The following is an 18,016-nucleotide window of genomic DNA, read 5'->3' as shown; positions in this document are numbered from 1 at the left end:
CCTGGAATTGAACTACTGGTTTCGTCTGGTCAGAGGAGAAATGGCCCCCCAACTGAGCCTGGTTTCTCCCAAGGTTTTTTTCTCCATTCTGTCACCGATGGAGTTTCGGTTCCTTGCCGCTGTCGCCTCTGGCTTGCTTAGTTGGGGACCCTTCATCTACAGCGATATCGTTGACTTGATTGCAAATAAATGCACAGACACTATTTAACTGAACAGAGATGACATAACTGAATCCAATGATGAACTGCCTTTAACTCTCATTTTTGCATTATTGACACTGTTTTCCTAATGAATGTTGTTCAGTTGCTTTGACGCAATGTATTTTGTTTAAAGCGCTATATAAATAAAGGTGACATAGTAAGAATTGGTTATAAGCAAAAAACAGCTGAAACCTGCCGGTGTCCCTGCCTGGTGGAGTCGCACGGTAGAGTCGATGGTCTTTACACTCTTCGGTCTTCACACGAGGAGGGCTTAACTGGAGGGCTGCCGCGGTATACTAACCTTTTTTAATACCCGACAAAACGGAAATTGAATTCAGCTGAACGCACTTTACTGTTTAGCACAACAAGGTCTAAAAGAGCACAACACTGTATACGATAGAGCACAACACTGTATGCGATAGACTAGGAGACCAAACGCAGCACGTCTCAACACAGTAAACAAACAAGTGTTTCCTAGCAACAACAACTGCGCTAAACACTAATGAGACAAGAAATAAATACACTTACGTTCTGCTTTTAACTCCCGCTGATTTAACTGCTTCTCACAAAGGGTATTTCTATACACTGTCTTGACTAGCCCTTTTTGTCTTTGCATTCCTAATCAATGTTGTTCAGTTGCTTTGACGCAATATTTTTTTGTTTAAAGCGATATATGAATAAAGGTGACTTGACTTGTCTGGATGTAACAAATGCTTTGTTTGTAATGGGTTATATTGGCTTTGTCTGATCGTGTGGGGAGATGACATCACAGTATGGTGAGGGGCATAACATTTCTGTCACACGCTTGAGGTATTTGGCCATTCACAATTCACTGGACAGCTGGCCAATCAGAGCACACCTTGCTTTTCAGACCAATGAGCTTTTCTGAAAGGTGGGACATAGAGGAAAAACAACAATGTACAGCATGTGGAAAATTTGAATCTTTATCTGCAGGAATGCATTTCATTACACCAAATATACCAAATAATATTTTTCTTAGCCACATTATATGACCCCTTTAAGGAGAGCCGATACCAAACTGTTAAAAAATGCTTGATCGACCCCAATCACGATCCTTGAGATCGGCTCGATATCCCTATTTATAATTTATTATAACCAGTTATAATTAATAAATTTTTCCCATTTGAGATAATTTGCTACATAATTCCTTAGCCAACTTGACTTGCAATCAAAGATTAATATGTTTATGACACATAAACATCTTCACGCTTAATATGTTACCCTTGGGAGATATCATCAGGAAACATGGTGTTAGCTTTCACTGTTATGCTGATGATACTCAGTTCTATATTTCTTCGCGGCCCGGTGAAACACACCAATTTGAAAAACTAATGGCATAGTCTAAAACTAATGCATAGTCGATATAAAAAACTGGATGACGAGTAATTTCTTACTGCTAAATTCTGAAAAAACAGAGGTGTTAATTATAGGACCTAAAAACTCATGCATGTAATAACTTAGAACACTGTCTAAGACTTGATGGCTGCTCTGTCAATTCTTCGTCATCATTTAGTAACCTAGGTGTGCTATTTGATCGCAATCTTTCCTTATAAAGCCATGTTTCTAGCATTTGTAAAACTGCATTTTTCCATCTCAAAAATATATCTAAATTAAGGCCTATGCTCTCAATGTCAAATGCAGAAATGTTAATCCATGCATTTATGACCTCAAGGTTATATTATTGTAATGCTTTATTGGGTGGTTGTTCTGCACGCTTAGTAAACAAACTACAGCTAGTCCAAAATGCAGCAGCAAGAGTTCTTACTAGAACCAGGAAGTATGACCATATTAGCCCGGTCCTGTTAACACTGCACTAGTTCCTTATCAAACATCGTATAGATTTTAAAATATTGCCTATTACTTATAAAGCCCTGAATGGTTTAGCACTTCAGTATTTGAATGAGCTCCTTTTACATTATAATCCTCTACGTCCGCTATGTTCTCAAAACTCAGGCAATTTGATAATACCTAGAATATCAAAATCAACTGCGGGCGGCAGATCCTTTTCCTTTTTGAAAAAACAGAGGTGTTAATTACAGGACCTAAAAACTCATGCATGTAATAACTTAGAACACTGTCTAAGACTTGATGGCTGCTCTGTCAATTCTTCGTCATCATTAAGTAACCTAGGTGTGCTATTTGATCGCAATCTTTCCTTAGAAAGCCACGTTTCTAGCATTTGTAAAACTGCATTTTTCCATCTCAAAATATATCTAAATTAAGGCCTATGCTCTCAATGTCAAATGCAGAAATGTTAATCCATGCATTTATGACCTCAAGGTTATATTATTGTAATACTTTATTGGGTGGTTGTTCTGCACGCTTAGTAAACAAACTACAGCTAGTCCAAAATGCAGCAGCAAGAGTTCTTACTAGAACCAGGAAGTATGACCATATTAGCCCGGTCCTGTTAACACTGCACTAGTTCCTTATCAAACATCGTATAGATTTTAAAATATTGCCTATTACTTATAAAGCCCTGAATGGTTTAGCACCTCAGTATTTGAATGAGCTCCTTTTACATTATAATCCTCTACGTCCACTATGTTCTCAAAACTCAGGCAATTTGATAATACCTAGAATATCAAAATCAACTGCGGGCGGCAGATCCTTTTCCTATTTGGCGCCTAAACTCTGGAATAACCTACCTAACATTGTTTGTGAGGCAGACACACTTCTGCAGTTTAAATCTAGAGTAAAGACCCATCATTTTAACCTGGCTTACACATGTTTTTAAAATCCAAATCCGTTAAAGGATTTTTAGGCTGCATTAATTAGGTAAACCGGAACCGGGAACACTTCCCATAACACCCGATATACTTGCTACATCATTAGAAGATTGGCATCTATGCTAATATTAGTCTGTTTCTCTCTTATTCCGAGGTCTCTGTAGCCACCAGTTCCAGTCTGTATCCAGATCAGAGGGTCACTGCAGTCACCCGGATCCAGTACGTATCGAAACCAGATTGTGGATCGCACATATAAAAGACCTCTACAACCCTGAAAGACAGCGGAGACCAGGACAACTAGAGCCCCAGATCCCCTGTAAAGACCTTGTCTCAGATGACAACCGGGACAAGACCACAGGAAACAGATGATTCTTGTGCACAATCTGACTTTTAATGGAGCCTGGAATTGAACTGCTGGTTTTGTCTGGTCAGAGGAGAACTGGCCTCCCGACTGAGCCTGGTTTCTCCCAAGGTTTTTTTCTCCATTCTGTCACCGATGGAGTTTCGGTTCCTTGCCGCTGTCGCCTCTGGATTGCTTAGTTGGGATCACTTCATCTACAGCGATATCGTTGACTTGATTGCAAATAAATGCACAGACACTATTTAAACTGAACAGAGATGACATCACTGAATTCAATGATGAACTGCCTTGAACTGTCATTTTGCATTATTGACACACTGTTTTCCTAATAAATGTTGTTCAGATACTTTGACGCAATGTATTTTGTTTAAAGCGCTATATAAATAAAAGTGACTTGACTCAACAAACTTCAGACACTGGCCATGCTGAGGGTGTTCCATGGCATCAGCAGATGCACTGTAATATCCCATTTGAAAGGAAACATTTAAGTATTTGAAATGATAGAGGAGGAAAAGTGGGAATTAATTTTAGTTGCAATCAACATCATGACACAAGTGCTTTTGTCTGAGTATATCTTGTACTACACCCCGAATATTTCTTTAAAGGGGGCATAACACACACAGTTTCACCCAATCTCATGTTAATATTGAGTAACTATAGAGTAGGACTGCATCCTTCATCTCTTAAAAAATATTTAGTTTTATCATGTATATTTTTATATACATGATAAAACTAAATACTTTAAGATAGCTTTACCATTCTCTCTGGAAAAAGCCGAGCTCCTGAAGGTGTGCCGTGAGCGGAGCTAGAGCACTTGAGCACCAAATGCCAACAAAACAGACATTTGATGCCGTTTCACTTACCGTCTGCAGTTCTGAATCATGACCGGGATCTTTTATAGCTGGGACTGCTTAATCATTCAGTATGAAACAATGTGCAAATCCAGCGTCGAAACTGGGCCTTGTTTATAAAACTTTCATCAACAAACACTTGTGAAACTCCTTCGCTGCCCCGAATAAACAGACTGTATCCACTGTTTACATAACACTGGGTTCTTTAAGAAGCTGAACAGTTATCTTTTCCTTACAACCAAAAAAAAAACACTTCTTTTGAGACATTGTTCCCGAGCAAGTCCCGTCCAGCGCTGTCACCAGATGTAAAGTTGTTGATGGGCTCGCACCGCTCAATGTGTGTGCGGCCGCATTTTTGAGAAATGCCCATATAAGGAGTTCTACCCTCGTCTACATCATAAAGAGCCACGATCGAAGAAACTCTGAGAAACTTGTACGAACCTGGTAAGATTTTTGGCACAGAAATATTCTGTCATATGTCCAATTTTTTTTTTACTTTGTCTATGCTTAGCATGAGAATCCAACTCTTAAACAGTGTAAACAACTCTGAATTCATGAAACACCATTGTACCCCACTGTATTTTTTTGTATTTTAAGCTTTCCTGGTGGATGGTAAGGTAAAGACATAGCCTAAGTTTAAACAAGACGATGATCTGATATAAAACATGACATATGTCCACAAACGTTTGAGCTAAATATTTTCTGTGATTTCAGAAAATACATGGCTTTTTATGTTGGTAAGCAATTCAGTTCATGACTGTAAATTTGGAATAATTTAGATATTCAAAGGACCAAAAACATTCTCATCATGATTCACATTATAGCTAGTGAGCATATTCAAAGCAAGCATACACACCTTTTTTTGTTGAAAGCATGATGAATTGATCCATTTAGTAAGACTGTAATATTTCCACATGCAGCCATAGCAAACTGCAAAGACAGATTCAAACCAATGATATGCATTAATGCAGCTGAATTCCACTTAAGAAAGAAAAAAAGAAAAATTTAATTTAGACATTTAGACAATACTCCTGGTCAGTTGGAAGCTCGTATACATTTTTTGACATATAGTTTATTTATGTTTTTAATAATATGAAATGAACAAGACTTACATTCTGAGAAGCCTGCTTCCAAAGTGAATACACAGGATGGTTCGAACACATTGACCATTTTGGACAGGACTGATAGTCAAAACCTAAGGGTAGACAGAGAAAGAGGGCTTAAGTTGCATATAAATGGCTTATATCTATAACATGTATACAAGCATTAAATGTTTTCAATAAAAGTAGTAACTGCAGGGGCGTCGTACTGGGGGGGGGGTAAAGAGTACCCAGGGCTCGAGGCGGGGGGGCGCTTAGAAGTCAGTTTTCTATACATATACATGCACTAAAATTTTTTAAGCATTTATGTACAAATAAAAAAGTTCCTGTGCAAAACTAAACTTGTAGTTAGGCACTGGTTTAGTATATAAAAAAAAAAGTCATTTTCATGCTGTGCAGGGCCCCACCACCCCTCTCAATCAATGTAATGGTTATGACCCGCAGGTCAGGTGCTTCTGCTGCGGGCCTGCGGTGAATCAGTTAATGAGATAGGAGCTGGAGTTAGCCGTGATATGAACTAGGAAGACGGGAAGAGTCATGTCTTTCCTTAAGAAAGGAAAATCAGGGGCTCAAAAACGAAAAGAAAAGAAGATTAAAGAGAGAAAGGCAAATGACGGCAAGCAGTTGCTCACTCAGTTTTTTGAAAAGAAAGATGAGCTCCAAATAGGGTTGCCACCTTCAATATAGGAAAATAAGGGACGCCTGTGTCACGCTGTCTGCTCTCTGTTTCCCTGAGTCTCCACTAGTGGTCTCACTTCCCCATAGGCACCTCACCGCAGGCACTACAATTCCCACAAAGCCTTGACCCTTCATCACAGTAATTGCACTCCTGTTAATTGCACTCAGGTGTCTTCACTTGATAGTCATTAGCCTGCCTATATTAACAGGTCTGTTTCTGTTTGTTTGCATGGAGTACTTTCTTTCCGTCACCCCGTTTTCTCGCCTTCCCCGTTTCCTCGCCTTCCGAGTTTCCTCGTCTTCCGAGTTTCCTGTTCCAGTTCCTGTTCCTTATCCCTGTTATTTGTTTTGTTTTGACCCCTGCTTGTTGGATTCTGATTTGGATTACCCATTAAAACCCACACTGCCTTTGGATCTCTCATCTTCCCGTTTCCGATGACCCTACAGAGTCGAGTCAGGTTCTCGTTGATCCTCCAGAGTCGAGTCAGGTCACCGTTGACACTCCAGAGTGAGGTCAGTTCACCGTTGACACTCCAGAGTCAGGTCAGTTCACCGTTGACACTCCAGAATCAGGTCAAGTCACCGTTGACACTCCAGAGTCAGGTCAAGTCGCCGTTGACATTCCAGAGTCAGGTCAAGTCGCCGTTGACACTCCTGAGTCAGGTCAAGTCACCGTTGGCACTACAGAGTCAGGTCAAGTCACCATTGACACTCCAGAGTCAGGTCAAGTCACCGTTGACACTCCAGAGTCAGGGCAAGTCACCGGTGATCTTCATGGGCAAAGTCAAGTCACCAGTGTTCTTCATGGGCAAAGTCAAGTCACCAGTGTTCTTCATGGGCAAAGGCAAGTCACCATTGATCTTCATGGGCAAGGACAAGTCACCAATGATCTTCATGAGCAGAGTCAAGTCACCAATGATCTTCATGGGCAAAGTCAAGTCACCAGTGTTCTTCATGGGCAAAGTCAAGTCACAGACTATCTTCATGGGCAAAGGCAAGTCACCATTGATCTTCATGAACAAATGCAAGTCACCATTGATCTTCATGAGCAGAGTCAAGTCACCAATGATCTTCATGAGCAGAGTCAAGTCACCATTGATCTTCCTGAATCCAGTCTAAACACCTCGGAATTACCAGAGTCTCTCCACGTCTCTGTGGAACTACCAGAGCCTCTCCACGTCTCTGCTGAACTACCAGAGTCTCTCCACGTCTCTGTGGAACTACTAGAGCCTCTCCACGTCTCGGCTGAACTACCAGAGCCTCTCCTCGTGTCTGCGGAACTTCCAGAGCCTCGTCACGTCTCAGCCGAACTCTCTGAGCACTCGACTGATCCTGTCGTGGCCACGGAGGCCACCCTTAACTTGTTCATGTTCTCTGTTTCAGACTTGTCTAACCAGACTTGCTCTCCTGTGTCATCGATCCCACTGTGGTGGTCTTCTGCGCCACCCTGGTGGGCTTCTGTCTCGACCGCACGGATGTGGTGGTCTTCTGCGCCGCCCGGGTGGGCTTCTGTCTCGACCGCAAGGATTTGGTGGTCTTCTGCGCCGCCTTGGTGGGCTTCTGCCTCGACCGCATGGATATGGTGGTCTTCTGCGCCGCCCTGGTGGGCTTCTGTCTCGACCGCACGGATGTGGTGGTCTTCTGCGCCGCCCTGGTGGGCTTCTGTCTCGACCGCATGGCTCCAATTCCACCTTGCTCCTCTCTGGATTCCTGCCCTGTTGGTTCGGCCCTGGGCCACAGAACTTTCTGTTCCTTCCTGGACTTGTGTTTTGTTGTTGTTTTGTTTTAGTTTTTTTTTTTTTGGTTTTCTCTCTGTCTCCCTCTATGGACCTGGCCCTCCGTCCCTCCCCCTGATCCTCCGCCAGTCCACCTCCCTCCTGGTCTCCTTGTTTTTGTTTTTTTGCTCTTCTTCTCTCTGTTTCCCTCTATGGTCCTGGCCCTCCGTCCCTCCCCCTGATCCTCCGCCAGTCCACCTCCCTCCTGGGCTCCTTGTTTTTGTTTTTTTTTGCACTTCTTGTCTCTGTTTCCCCTATTACCTGGCCCTCTGTCCCTCCCCCTGGTCCTCCGACTTCTTGTCTCTGTTTCCTTATATTACCTGGCCCTCCGTCCCTCATCCTGGTCTTCCGACTTCTTGTCTCTGTTTCCCTATATTACCTGGCCCTCCGTCCCTCCCCCTGGTCTTCCGACTTCTTGTCTCTGTTTCCCTATATTACCTGGCCCTCCGTCCCTCCCCCTGTTCCTCCGCCACTCCACCTCCCTCCTGGTCTCCTTGTTTTTGTGTTTTGCTCTTCTTCTCTCTGTTTCCCTCTATGGACCTGGCCCTCCATCCCTCCCCCGATCCTCCGCTGGTCCACCTCCCTCCTGGGCTCCTTGTTTTTGTTTTTTGCTCTTCTTCTCTCTGTTTCCCCTATTACCTGGCCCTCCGTCCCTCCCCCTGGTCCTCCGACTTCTTGTCTCTGTTGTCCCTCCCCCTGGTCCTCCGCTCTCCACCTCCCTCTTGGTCTCTGTGTTCCTTGGTCTGTTCTTGTGTTCAGGTGGAGCATCTGGTAGCTGCTCCGTGGAGGAGGGGGTAATGTCACGCTGTCTGGTCTCTGTTTCCCTGAGTCTCCACTAGTGGTCTCACTTCCCCATAGGCACCTCACCGCATGCACTACAATTCCCACAAAGCCTTGTCCCTTCATCACAGTAATTGCACTCCTGTTAATTGCACTCAGGTGTCTTCACTTGATAGTCATTAGCCTGCCTATATTAACCAGTCTGTTTCTGTTTGTTTGCATGGAGTCCTTTCTTTCCATCACCCCGTTTCCTCGCCTTCCGAGTTTCCTCGTCTTCCGAGTTTCCTGTTCCAGTTCCTATTCCTGTTCCTGTTCCTATCCCTGTTGTTTGTTTTGGATTGATTTCTGGTTTTGACCCCTGCTTGTTGGATTCTGATTTGGATTACCCATTAAAACCCACACTGCGTTTGGATCTCTCGTCTCCTGTGTTTCCCTGGGTTCCCGAACGTAACAGCACCCCTCAGGGCCACCCCTCAGGGCCACAATAACCACAGGTCCGATGACATGCCAGTGGTGGTAAATCACAACTTGAAACATGTTTTCATAAATATATTAAATGCTAATGAACTTTAGTAATTGTATAAGGTAGCGTGAACACAGATTTTGGATAAAATATTTGTCATTGTTTGCAGATAGTAACACCATCCAAACAGTGAAACCACATAATAAATAACCGATCTATAAACATTTCTAAATTCATGTAAAACACACAATTTTTTTTATTATTATTGGTAAGTTAATGTTTTTATATAGTGTATTGTTAATTCTACAGTAACCTATTGAAGAATGCAATCATTTAAATTAGTTAAGTTGTTTATTTTCACATAGGCATTGTATTTTTATTATTAAATATATCTCTGTTATCTCTTATTAAAATAATGCTTATGTGTCTGACTGTACACCTTAACCGTAATAAACAAATCGGTAACACTTTAAAATAAGGTTCATTAGTTAACTACATTAACATTAACTAATAATGAACTGCACTTATATAGCAATTGTTCATCTTTGTTCATGTTAATTTCCACATTTAATAATACTTTATTAAAATCTTGTTAATATTAATGCACTGTGAACTAACATGAGAACATTTCTATAAACTAACATTAACAAAGATTAATAAAAACTGTAACAAATGTATTACTTACTCATTGTTAGTTCATGTTAGTTAATACACTAATGTTTAATAAATGAATCTTATTGTAAAGTGTATGAATGTTGTTCTCCCGAGGCATGCTGTCGCACATCTGACAAGCCACCGTGTGAAACCTGTATGATTTCCTTTCTTCTGCTAAACACAAAAGAAGATATTTTAAAGAAGGTTTGTAATTAAACAGTTGCTGGTCCCCATTGACTTCCATAGTAATTTTTCTTCCTACTATGGAAAACAATGGGGTTCATCGGTCGTTTGGTTACCGACTTTCTTCAAAATATCTTCTTTTGTGTTCAGCAGAAGAAAGAAAGTCATATAGGTTTGGAACAACTTGAGGGTGAGTAAATGATGACAGAATTTTCATTTTTGGGTGAACTATCCCTTCAAACTGTAATTACTAATTACAGTTTAAAGTTTAAATGTGTACAATAACAATGCACCCATTTTGCTTATTTCCTCTTGTAGCAGAGGCAGAAACAGAAGATGAGGTTGATATTCATATAAGTGATGAGAGGGAAAGTTAAGAATGTGATGAACGTAGTCAGGAGCAGGAGGACAGAGCTGAAGGGGAAAGAGAAGAGAATGAGAGACTTAGGGATACTGGTGAGGGATTGTCAGAGGACCCAGGATTATGGCCAACAACTTTTACTGATAAGCACAGGAAAACTATTGAATAAACTATTGATAAAAATGCAAAACCCCAACCATTGGTATCACTATGGTATTTGGTACGGGGGCCTAGCAAATTGGTTTGTACCCAGGGCCCAAAATTTGGTGCTACGCTAACTGTATCATCTTTTGGTGGTACCTCTCTCTCTCTCCTGCTGTCCACACCAGATCAGATCATTGAACATGAATCCCAGAAGTGTGTCTTCTAATGTCCAGAAGGATTCTGTGACAGCTACATAGCTGTGCATGAAGTCTCTCGTCTTACTCCAGAACAGCAACTTTAAAATTATAAAAAGAAAAAATTAAATGAAAGATCAAACCCATTCTTTTTTAGTGTCATGGGGTAGGGGAGAAAATATTCCCCTAAGGATTGGGACACCACTACCATGACATCACACGCCATCATTCGTCGTCTAGCTCTTACAATACACACATATACTGGTGTGCATTAAAGCCTTTAATTATCGTTCTGGATTAATGAGCTGCTTACTGACACATATGACACATATTGGAAATCGCACAGCTCACACATCCAGGAGAAAATAAACTTGTCAACGCTGCCCCAAGACTTTTATTAAATACAGTTTAAATACTGAATCGCTACATTATATTTTCCAGCAACGAGAGGATACAATCGCTGTTTTTAAGTAAACTCACTCTAAAAAGATAAACGCACAGACGCAAATACACACAACTTCCATCTCTCTCTATCTCTCTCTTTCTCTCTCTCGAATAGGCAATATTTGAGAAAATGGTTTAGCGATTTCTAATTATTGGGGGGATTAGCCCCCATCAATGTCTACGGCAGTTATGGCCCTGATCAGACATGCTGTGGCACTATCATGCAGTCTGTAATGATATGATGTTAGCAAATATTAGCGATTTTTTGCAAACATTTCTTTAAGTAACATGACCATTAATATGAACTCACAATTGAATGTAACATAAAACAAATGATTACTTTTCATTAAAATCTTTATTTATGCCAAAAAAGCTTACATTATGTGTCTTTTTGTTCGCTGTAGCAGCCATGTTGCCGAGATAATTCATACCCCTTCATTTGAAGTGTGGTCCCGAAAAATCTTAGTTTGAAGGGCTATCTGGGGAATAGGGTCTTAAGGTTGGGATTAGGGATGGAGCTTACTTTTTACATACAAATCATACACTTTCATACAAACTAAATTGTAATAATTCACAAAAAATTGCAGCTTTTTGAGACGTAAAAGAAAAATTAATCCAAATAAAATCATCTCAGAACTTTTTCCATCTTTAATGTAATATTGAAACCTACAAAATGTAACAAACCAACAGAAACCTTTAAGGAAAAATAAATAAATAAAAGACTCAAGACTCAAGACTAATAAAAGACAGTCTTCATTTTTTTTTTTGAAGAAAGAATTAGCTCTGGATTTATCACATTGCAAGGGATCTCCTGTGTACAGCTCTTTTCACTTGGCGGAAGATGAGACCTCTGGATGGCCAGCAGAGATGGAGACCTCCTCAGAGGAGCAGACAAAAGATATGTCCATTGTAGAGCCGATGGAGGAAGGGACCATGGCATTGCTGAAGACCAGAACAAAGGAGCCAACAGAGGAGATCACCATGGGGAGTCATTGGAGGAAGAGTTCACAGCAGAAACATTGAGGTGGAAGAACCTGTTGGAGCCAGAGTGATGACAATCCACAGCATTAACCTAGTGGAACCAGTGGATCAAATGACCGCACTGGAGCAAGAGGAAATAGAGACCCAGACGGAAGCAGAGGCATCAAGGAGGACATGAACGGGCAGAACTACATAGGGGCTTAGATGACTGAGGGTAGAGTCAGTGGATGTGAGGGATAGAATTACCAAGGCGGCATCTGGAACCCAGTGGGCCATGACAGACAGCCGTAAGTCTCATAAAAAGTATCATAAGCCATCAAGCATAACCGGGTAGTTCAATAACACTGCTGTGCCTGCTTGCACGAAATAGGATCAGCAGAGGAAAGTAGGTATTATTGGTTCTGGCATTGAGAGCAACATTTAAAACTAAGCTGGTGAATGTGTTTGCAACTAGATTTTCCTTTGTTTGGCAGGGATTTATGTTCACCATTATTTTGAGGCTCGTAAACCTAGAGTAAACAGTGGTTGTGCGGCCCTTGCATCAAAAGGCAGGGGTGTTTTGCAAGAACATCGCCCAGTGCCTGACATTACACCTACAGGCTTATGGAAGAGCAGTAGCTTTGTGGGTGCTCGGGATATACTTAACTACATGAAGATAAATACTGTGTCATATAATGCTCGAGAACTGCGTATTGGCCACAGTTATCTTCGAGTCAATCTTTTGTTCATTACCTGGCTCGGCTCTGTGTTCATCTTCAGTTCTCTCTTCACAGCAGTTCAGTCAGTGTACTGTTTGAGTACATGAATTACTCTGGGATATTGGTTTGTTTTAACTCAGAGAGAGTGTCAGCCACATTAAAAAAGTTAACAGCTTAAGTCATTTGTGGATTAATGCTTATTGGAGACGAGAACCGTTTCAAATGATTCAGTTCGATTTGGTGAACTGGTTCAAGAAGATCCGGTTACATCGAGTGATTCGTTCGCGAACCGGATATCATTGAACTGTTGTGTTTTGAACTCCCTCAAAACAGACACGGAAGAGAAGACAATGCTGAATAAAGTTGTAGTTTTTGCTATTTTTCTACCAAAATGTATTTTCAATGCTTCAAAAAATTCTAACTGACCCTCTGATGTCACATGGACTACTTTGAAGATGTTTTTATTACCTTTCTGGACATGGACAGTATACCGTGCACACAGTTTCAATGGAGGGACTGAGAGCTCTGGGACCAAATCTAAAATATCTTAAACTGTGTTCCGAAGATGAACGGAGGTCTCATAGGTTTGGAACGACATGAGAGTGAGTTATTAATGACATCATTTTCATTTTTCGGTGAACTAACCCTTTAAAGTATGTAAAGATGGCATCATATAACTGATGACCTGTCTGATGATAGGGATATTTATAGACAGTGTTGTACGCTGTATGCCCAGGCCAATATGTTGATTCGCAAATTTGGTATGTCCTCAGGATCTGTGTAGAGTACACTTTTAAAGCGTTCTGTATCCCTATGTATACTGGTCATTTGTGGCGGCATTGCAGAGTGCAGAGACTTATAGTAATGTAGCGTATAATGATGGTGTGCAATTGCTGCTTGATGGAGCAGTGCAAGCTAAATATTTGTCAGTACTCGTATGCCAACCCACACTGCTGTGTTGTGTAATCTCATGTATGTGTAGGTTATCAGAATATGTATACAATAATTTTAACACTGACGAACTTGACACTAAGTTCAGTCATGCTTTTTTCAGATGTGGAATCATTGGTGTTTTAGTATACAGGTGTGATATTGTCCTTGTGTGTGTGTTTGTATGTTATTGTTGTCTCTTTTTTTGGACCGAATGTGTCCTTAATTAAGTCTGATGAAAATTTTTCCATATATAGGATTCGTCTTTGTTGTTTTTGCTTTCTATTTTACTTAAAATACAAAGTTAATTCACACTCTGTTCTTGAGCACAGTTTTAGTTTTAGCTTTTAATGCTCAATATAATGATTTAATAAATCTTTCTGAAAATGTTCTATACTGTTGTTTTGTTTTCCACTTGCATGGAATCACCTTGTCACATGGTAAAATCTGAGTGATGACCTGGAACATTTTTCGGTAATCTTTAACTCTGACATCACAGGGGGATCTCCTAACCACAGCCTTTTCAAACTCCTGCCATATCTTCTCACAATTGTACCTGTTAGAAAGAAAATGTAAACATTTCTCCAGTTTGCATTTTTAAAGACTGAATGTAATATTAGCTAATGAAAGTGGAAGTTATGAGACAGATACAGATATAAAATTTTTCTCTAAACAAGTTTATGAAATCGTGTGAAAGACTGACTACATAAAACATATTACATTTTCCTATTAGAAATGTCAAAAGTATTGCTTATAAGACACTGGGTTAAAATTAACAATCTTAATCTTACCTGGGGTTAAAATTAGCCAGGGCTACATATTCAAAACACCGTCCAATGACAATCTGTTTAAGATTTGGTGTGGTCCCAAACTCTGCTGTTACATCCGTGAGAACAAACAGCAAGGCAAATCCTAAAATTATAAACATGAAAAAAACATAGTGTAAGGGATAACAAAACTAGTCATCTGTCTAACAGATGCTTACCTAAAATCATCCTGAAAACGTTTTACTTTCCTCCTCTCTAGCAGTTAACATGCTTCACTAAATCTGAGGTAAAGAAAATTATATGGTCTTGTGTGCAGAACACTACAGGGCAGCATCAGGGATCAGGGATCAGGGAGGGACAACAACAACATAAGCCTGTGTCCTTAGAAATTACCAAACTAATTTAATCAGTGCAAAAATGTCCTTCACCCTCACATTCTCAAGTCATTCTGTATGCATTATGCGGTTTAGCTGATCTTAAAGAAGAATGAAAAGCTAGAACTCACATTCTGTAAAGATTAATAATATATATAATAGCAGCACTTGCGAATGTTTGCAAAATGTGAAGAATAAAACTAGGCCACAGGAATCAGAATATCAGAATGCAGTAAAGGAAATTAAATTACCCAAGCACATAAAATATAGGCTAATATTATACATCATATCATGAAAGACTAAAATGGATACCACTTTGGTCTTGTCCCTCTGAATAAAGAAACCACAAATTCCACCCATAAGCCATTCCACACTCTACAAAAAAAAAAAAAAAAATTCAGGTTCTCATGATTCTAATTATGATGCAAGTTGGGCATTTTCACGGAGCGAGGAGGGAATGAAGGTATACACTTAAGTAGAACAGTTGTATACATTTCTATAGAGGAGAGTGTCTTTAATTCACTAAATAATTTTTTTTCTTCCCCACATAGTTTCACAATGGAGCTTATAATTATTAAATCACACATATCTGTTGCCATTTCTATTTCAACATAACTTTCAGGCCGCATGTCCACCAAAGCTTTTTTTCCCCAAGCACAGCTATATTTCTTCAGTTGTCACACCAGGAGCGTGCCGAGTGGTAATTGTTCGGGAATTTTTTTTTGGTTGTTTAAACAAACGGAATAGAAACAATGTAATTACTTTTTCCAGAGTTGACTTCTTACCCTGATCTAAACAAAAAAAGAAGTCTTCCAGATACATTCATTAAACAATGTGGCAGTTTTTCTATGTTTTTCAATCGATAAGTCCAATTTCTCAACCCCCACCTGATGTGTCTGATGGTGTCACATGTTGGTGTGCAAAACAAGCACACGACAAAGGAGTACAACAATATAGTACTTTTAATATTCCACAGGTGAGACCAGACACAACCAAACACTAATCCAAAAAAGCTTTAGATTGATTAAAACAATTGAGTTTATGCATTTCTCTTGAATATGTATACAGTTAACATTGAGTACATGAAGCAGAATAAATACAAATAACCTAATAAATTCATTGTGGTTCTACCATGTTAATCAATAATTAAAAAAAAAAAAATTATATACCATATCTTACTTTATTTTCAAAACACAGTAAATTTTCTCATGACTTTTTAAATGTCGAACAACCAGTTTTGTAAAAAAAAAAAAAACTTATGTTTCTTAGATAGAATGCTTATAGTTTGTAATAAAATCACATCTTTAAGCTAAACATGTTTTCTTTCAAACACTCTCACACACCCATGCAGCTTTCACAGATACCCCCACAATCTGCCAACAACACTTCATCACTTAAATTAGGATTGTAATAAATTAATTTTAAAGCACAACCACCACAAAATCAGACTTGCTTTGAGATTGTTCTCCGGTGGAGTAACTGGAAATGAGCAACACCCGCGCCACTCACTGGTCTCGAGTCCCATGGAGGAGCTCCGAAAGGGTAAAAAGAGGAGTTACGACAGGGAACCCCTCTATTCACCCCTCTCATCACAGTCTTGCATTCATCAGAGGGTCATTTTAGGTTTGAAAGATCTAAAAATCTACAAAACTTAACTTATTTGTCAAAATGAAAGTTGCATATATAGGCTTTAAAAATCTAAGTGTGAATAAAAATAATAAATGTAACTAAAATAAACTAAATTAAATTAAACAACATTTTCCTACAGCATAGACTGCCTTGTTCAAAACAATTACCCTCAACCCTCCAGGCGATCTATCTAATCTCATTCTGAACATCTATTAAATTACATTCCCCGGATCTACATTATAAATAAACCTTCCTGTTTTTTTTTTTTTTCTTAGAAAAAAAATATCATTATTATTCAACAACTTTACCTAACAATCAGCCAGATACCATATGCAAATCCAACTTTTGCCTAAACTTTTAACAAAGTTCACACTCGAAGGTGCATGCCATAAATAGATGCAATGGAGATCCTTTGATCACTGAACATATTAGAAAATGATCTGTTTTGATCACTGAACTTTAGCTGACACACGACACCAAGTTCAAAATGCCAGATCCTCAAAAACTTGTTAGAATGCAAATGAGTTACAACCACGGAAACATGCTTAGATGCTTTACAACCTTCTGAAATACAGTACACTGACATCGGATATTAATTTAAATAAAATATCCTACTTCAGTATTTCTCCTGGTTCCTTCTCTGAGCAAAGTTTCATTAGGGGTGGTTGGTGGGTGAGGTTTGAGTAAGACCAGACGTATGCATTCTGAGCTTTGATAGCAGCGTGTGAGGATGTGTCTGACGGATACAATATAAGTGGGTCTTTTTATTTTGTTATAACTAATAATAAATAATTAAATAAATAAAATAATTGTAGCTAATGGTACAGTACAACATAGATTTTGACATGTATCTTATTGCTTAACATTCGCTTCTGATACTTTTTTTGTTTAGATCGCGGTAAGAAAAGTAAACTTTTTTTTTTTTTAACTTGTAACCAATTCTAACTTTTAAAAATGTTAACATAGAAAAACTGCTCCATTGTTTAATGAATGTATCTGGAGGACTACTTTTGTTTAGATCACGGTAAGATAAGTCGTACTATTTTCTGGAAAAAGTCATTACATTGTTTCTATTCTATTTTTGTTTTATGTGTGTAAACTTAAACAAAAACCTTCCTTATCCCGTTTAATAATTATACCACGTTTTACAATTAAAGTTTAAAGCACATAGTTTTCAATGGCCCACAAAAAAGAAGTGCATTCCCAAACAATCATAAATTCCTTCGGATCATTGTGGTGGATAAACAGATCGTCACTTAGATGGGTGGGGACTGTACAGGAACAGGTGTCCACTTATGGGGACACCTGTTTTTATGACCCTCATCAATAAAATGTTGTCACATGGTGCACTATACTCTCTTTCGTTCATCGCAGCTGAAAGAAAGACCCAGTAACTTCTCTGAATATTACAGCATTCAAATGACTATAGAACTTGCTTCCAGCTTCGCTACCGTTTAGACATTCTGGCTTACTGCTCTGTGCTTTGCTTCTTATTTCTGTACTTTTCTCAGATTTTTCTAAGATTTTTACTTCAGCAGATCAGCACATTGCTCAAACAACAGATTTTTGGCACAAACACAAAAACTAAAAGCTCTTTTGGACTGGAATAATTTTACAAAAAGAAGACTTTGCCTCCCACTGCCAGCAGCTTACATTCCGGAGACGGGAAAACAACTGCCTACATTCAAACAAAATAGAG

At 39.4% G+C, this 18,016-nt stretch overlaps 1 protein-coding gene across 1 annotated transcript in view; it reads right to left on the bottom strand.

Annotated features, from left to right (window-relative positions):
- Window positions 1-14,583, bottom strand: part of LOC132115618 (ADP-ribosyl cyclase/cyclic ADP-ribose hydrolase 1) — a 114,041-nt gene extending 99,458 nt beyond the window's left edge. The window contains exons 1-6 of the mRNA XM_059524034.1: window positions 14,559-14,583; window positions 14,339-14,459; window positions 13,977-14,103; window positions 10,457-10,595; window positions 5,275-5,357; window positions 5,019-5,092 (exon numbers count right to left, since the gene is read on the bottom strand). Coding sequence (XP_059380017.1) covers window positions 5,019-5,092; window positions 5,275-5,357; window positions 10,457-10,595; window positions 13,977-14,103; window positions 14,339-14,459; window positions 14,559-14,583 — 569 coding nt within the window. The remainder of the gene's footprint in view (window positions 1-5,018; window positions 5,093-5,274; window positions 5,358-10,456; window positions 10,596-13,976; window positions 14,104-14,338; window positions 14,460-14,558) is intronic.
- Window positions 14,584-18,016: the final 3,433 nt, after the last annotated feature.

This window comes from Carassius carassius, chromosome 35 (assembly GCF_963082965.1).
Source record: "Carassius carassius chromosome 35, fCarCar2.1, whole genome shotgun sequence".
Taxonomy (NCBI): Eukaryota; Metazoa; Chordata; class Actinopteri; order Cypriniformes; family Cyprinidae; genus Carassius; species Carassius carassius.
Note: the sequence above shows the minus strand (reverse complement) of the source record. Positions and strands in the feature narration are given on the sequence as shown.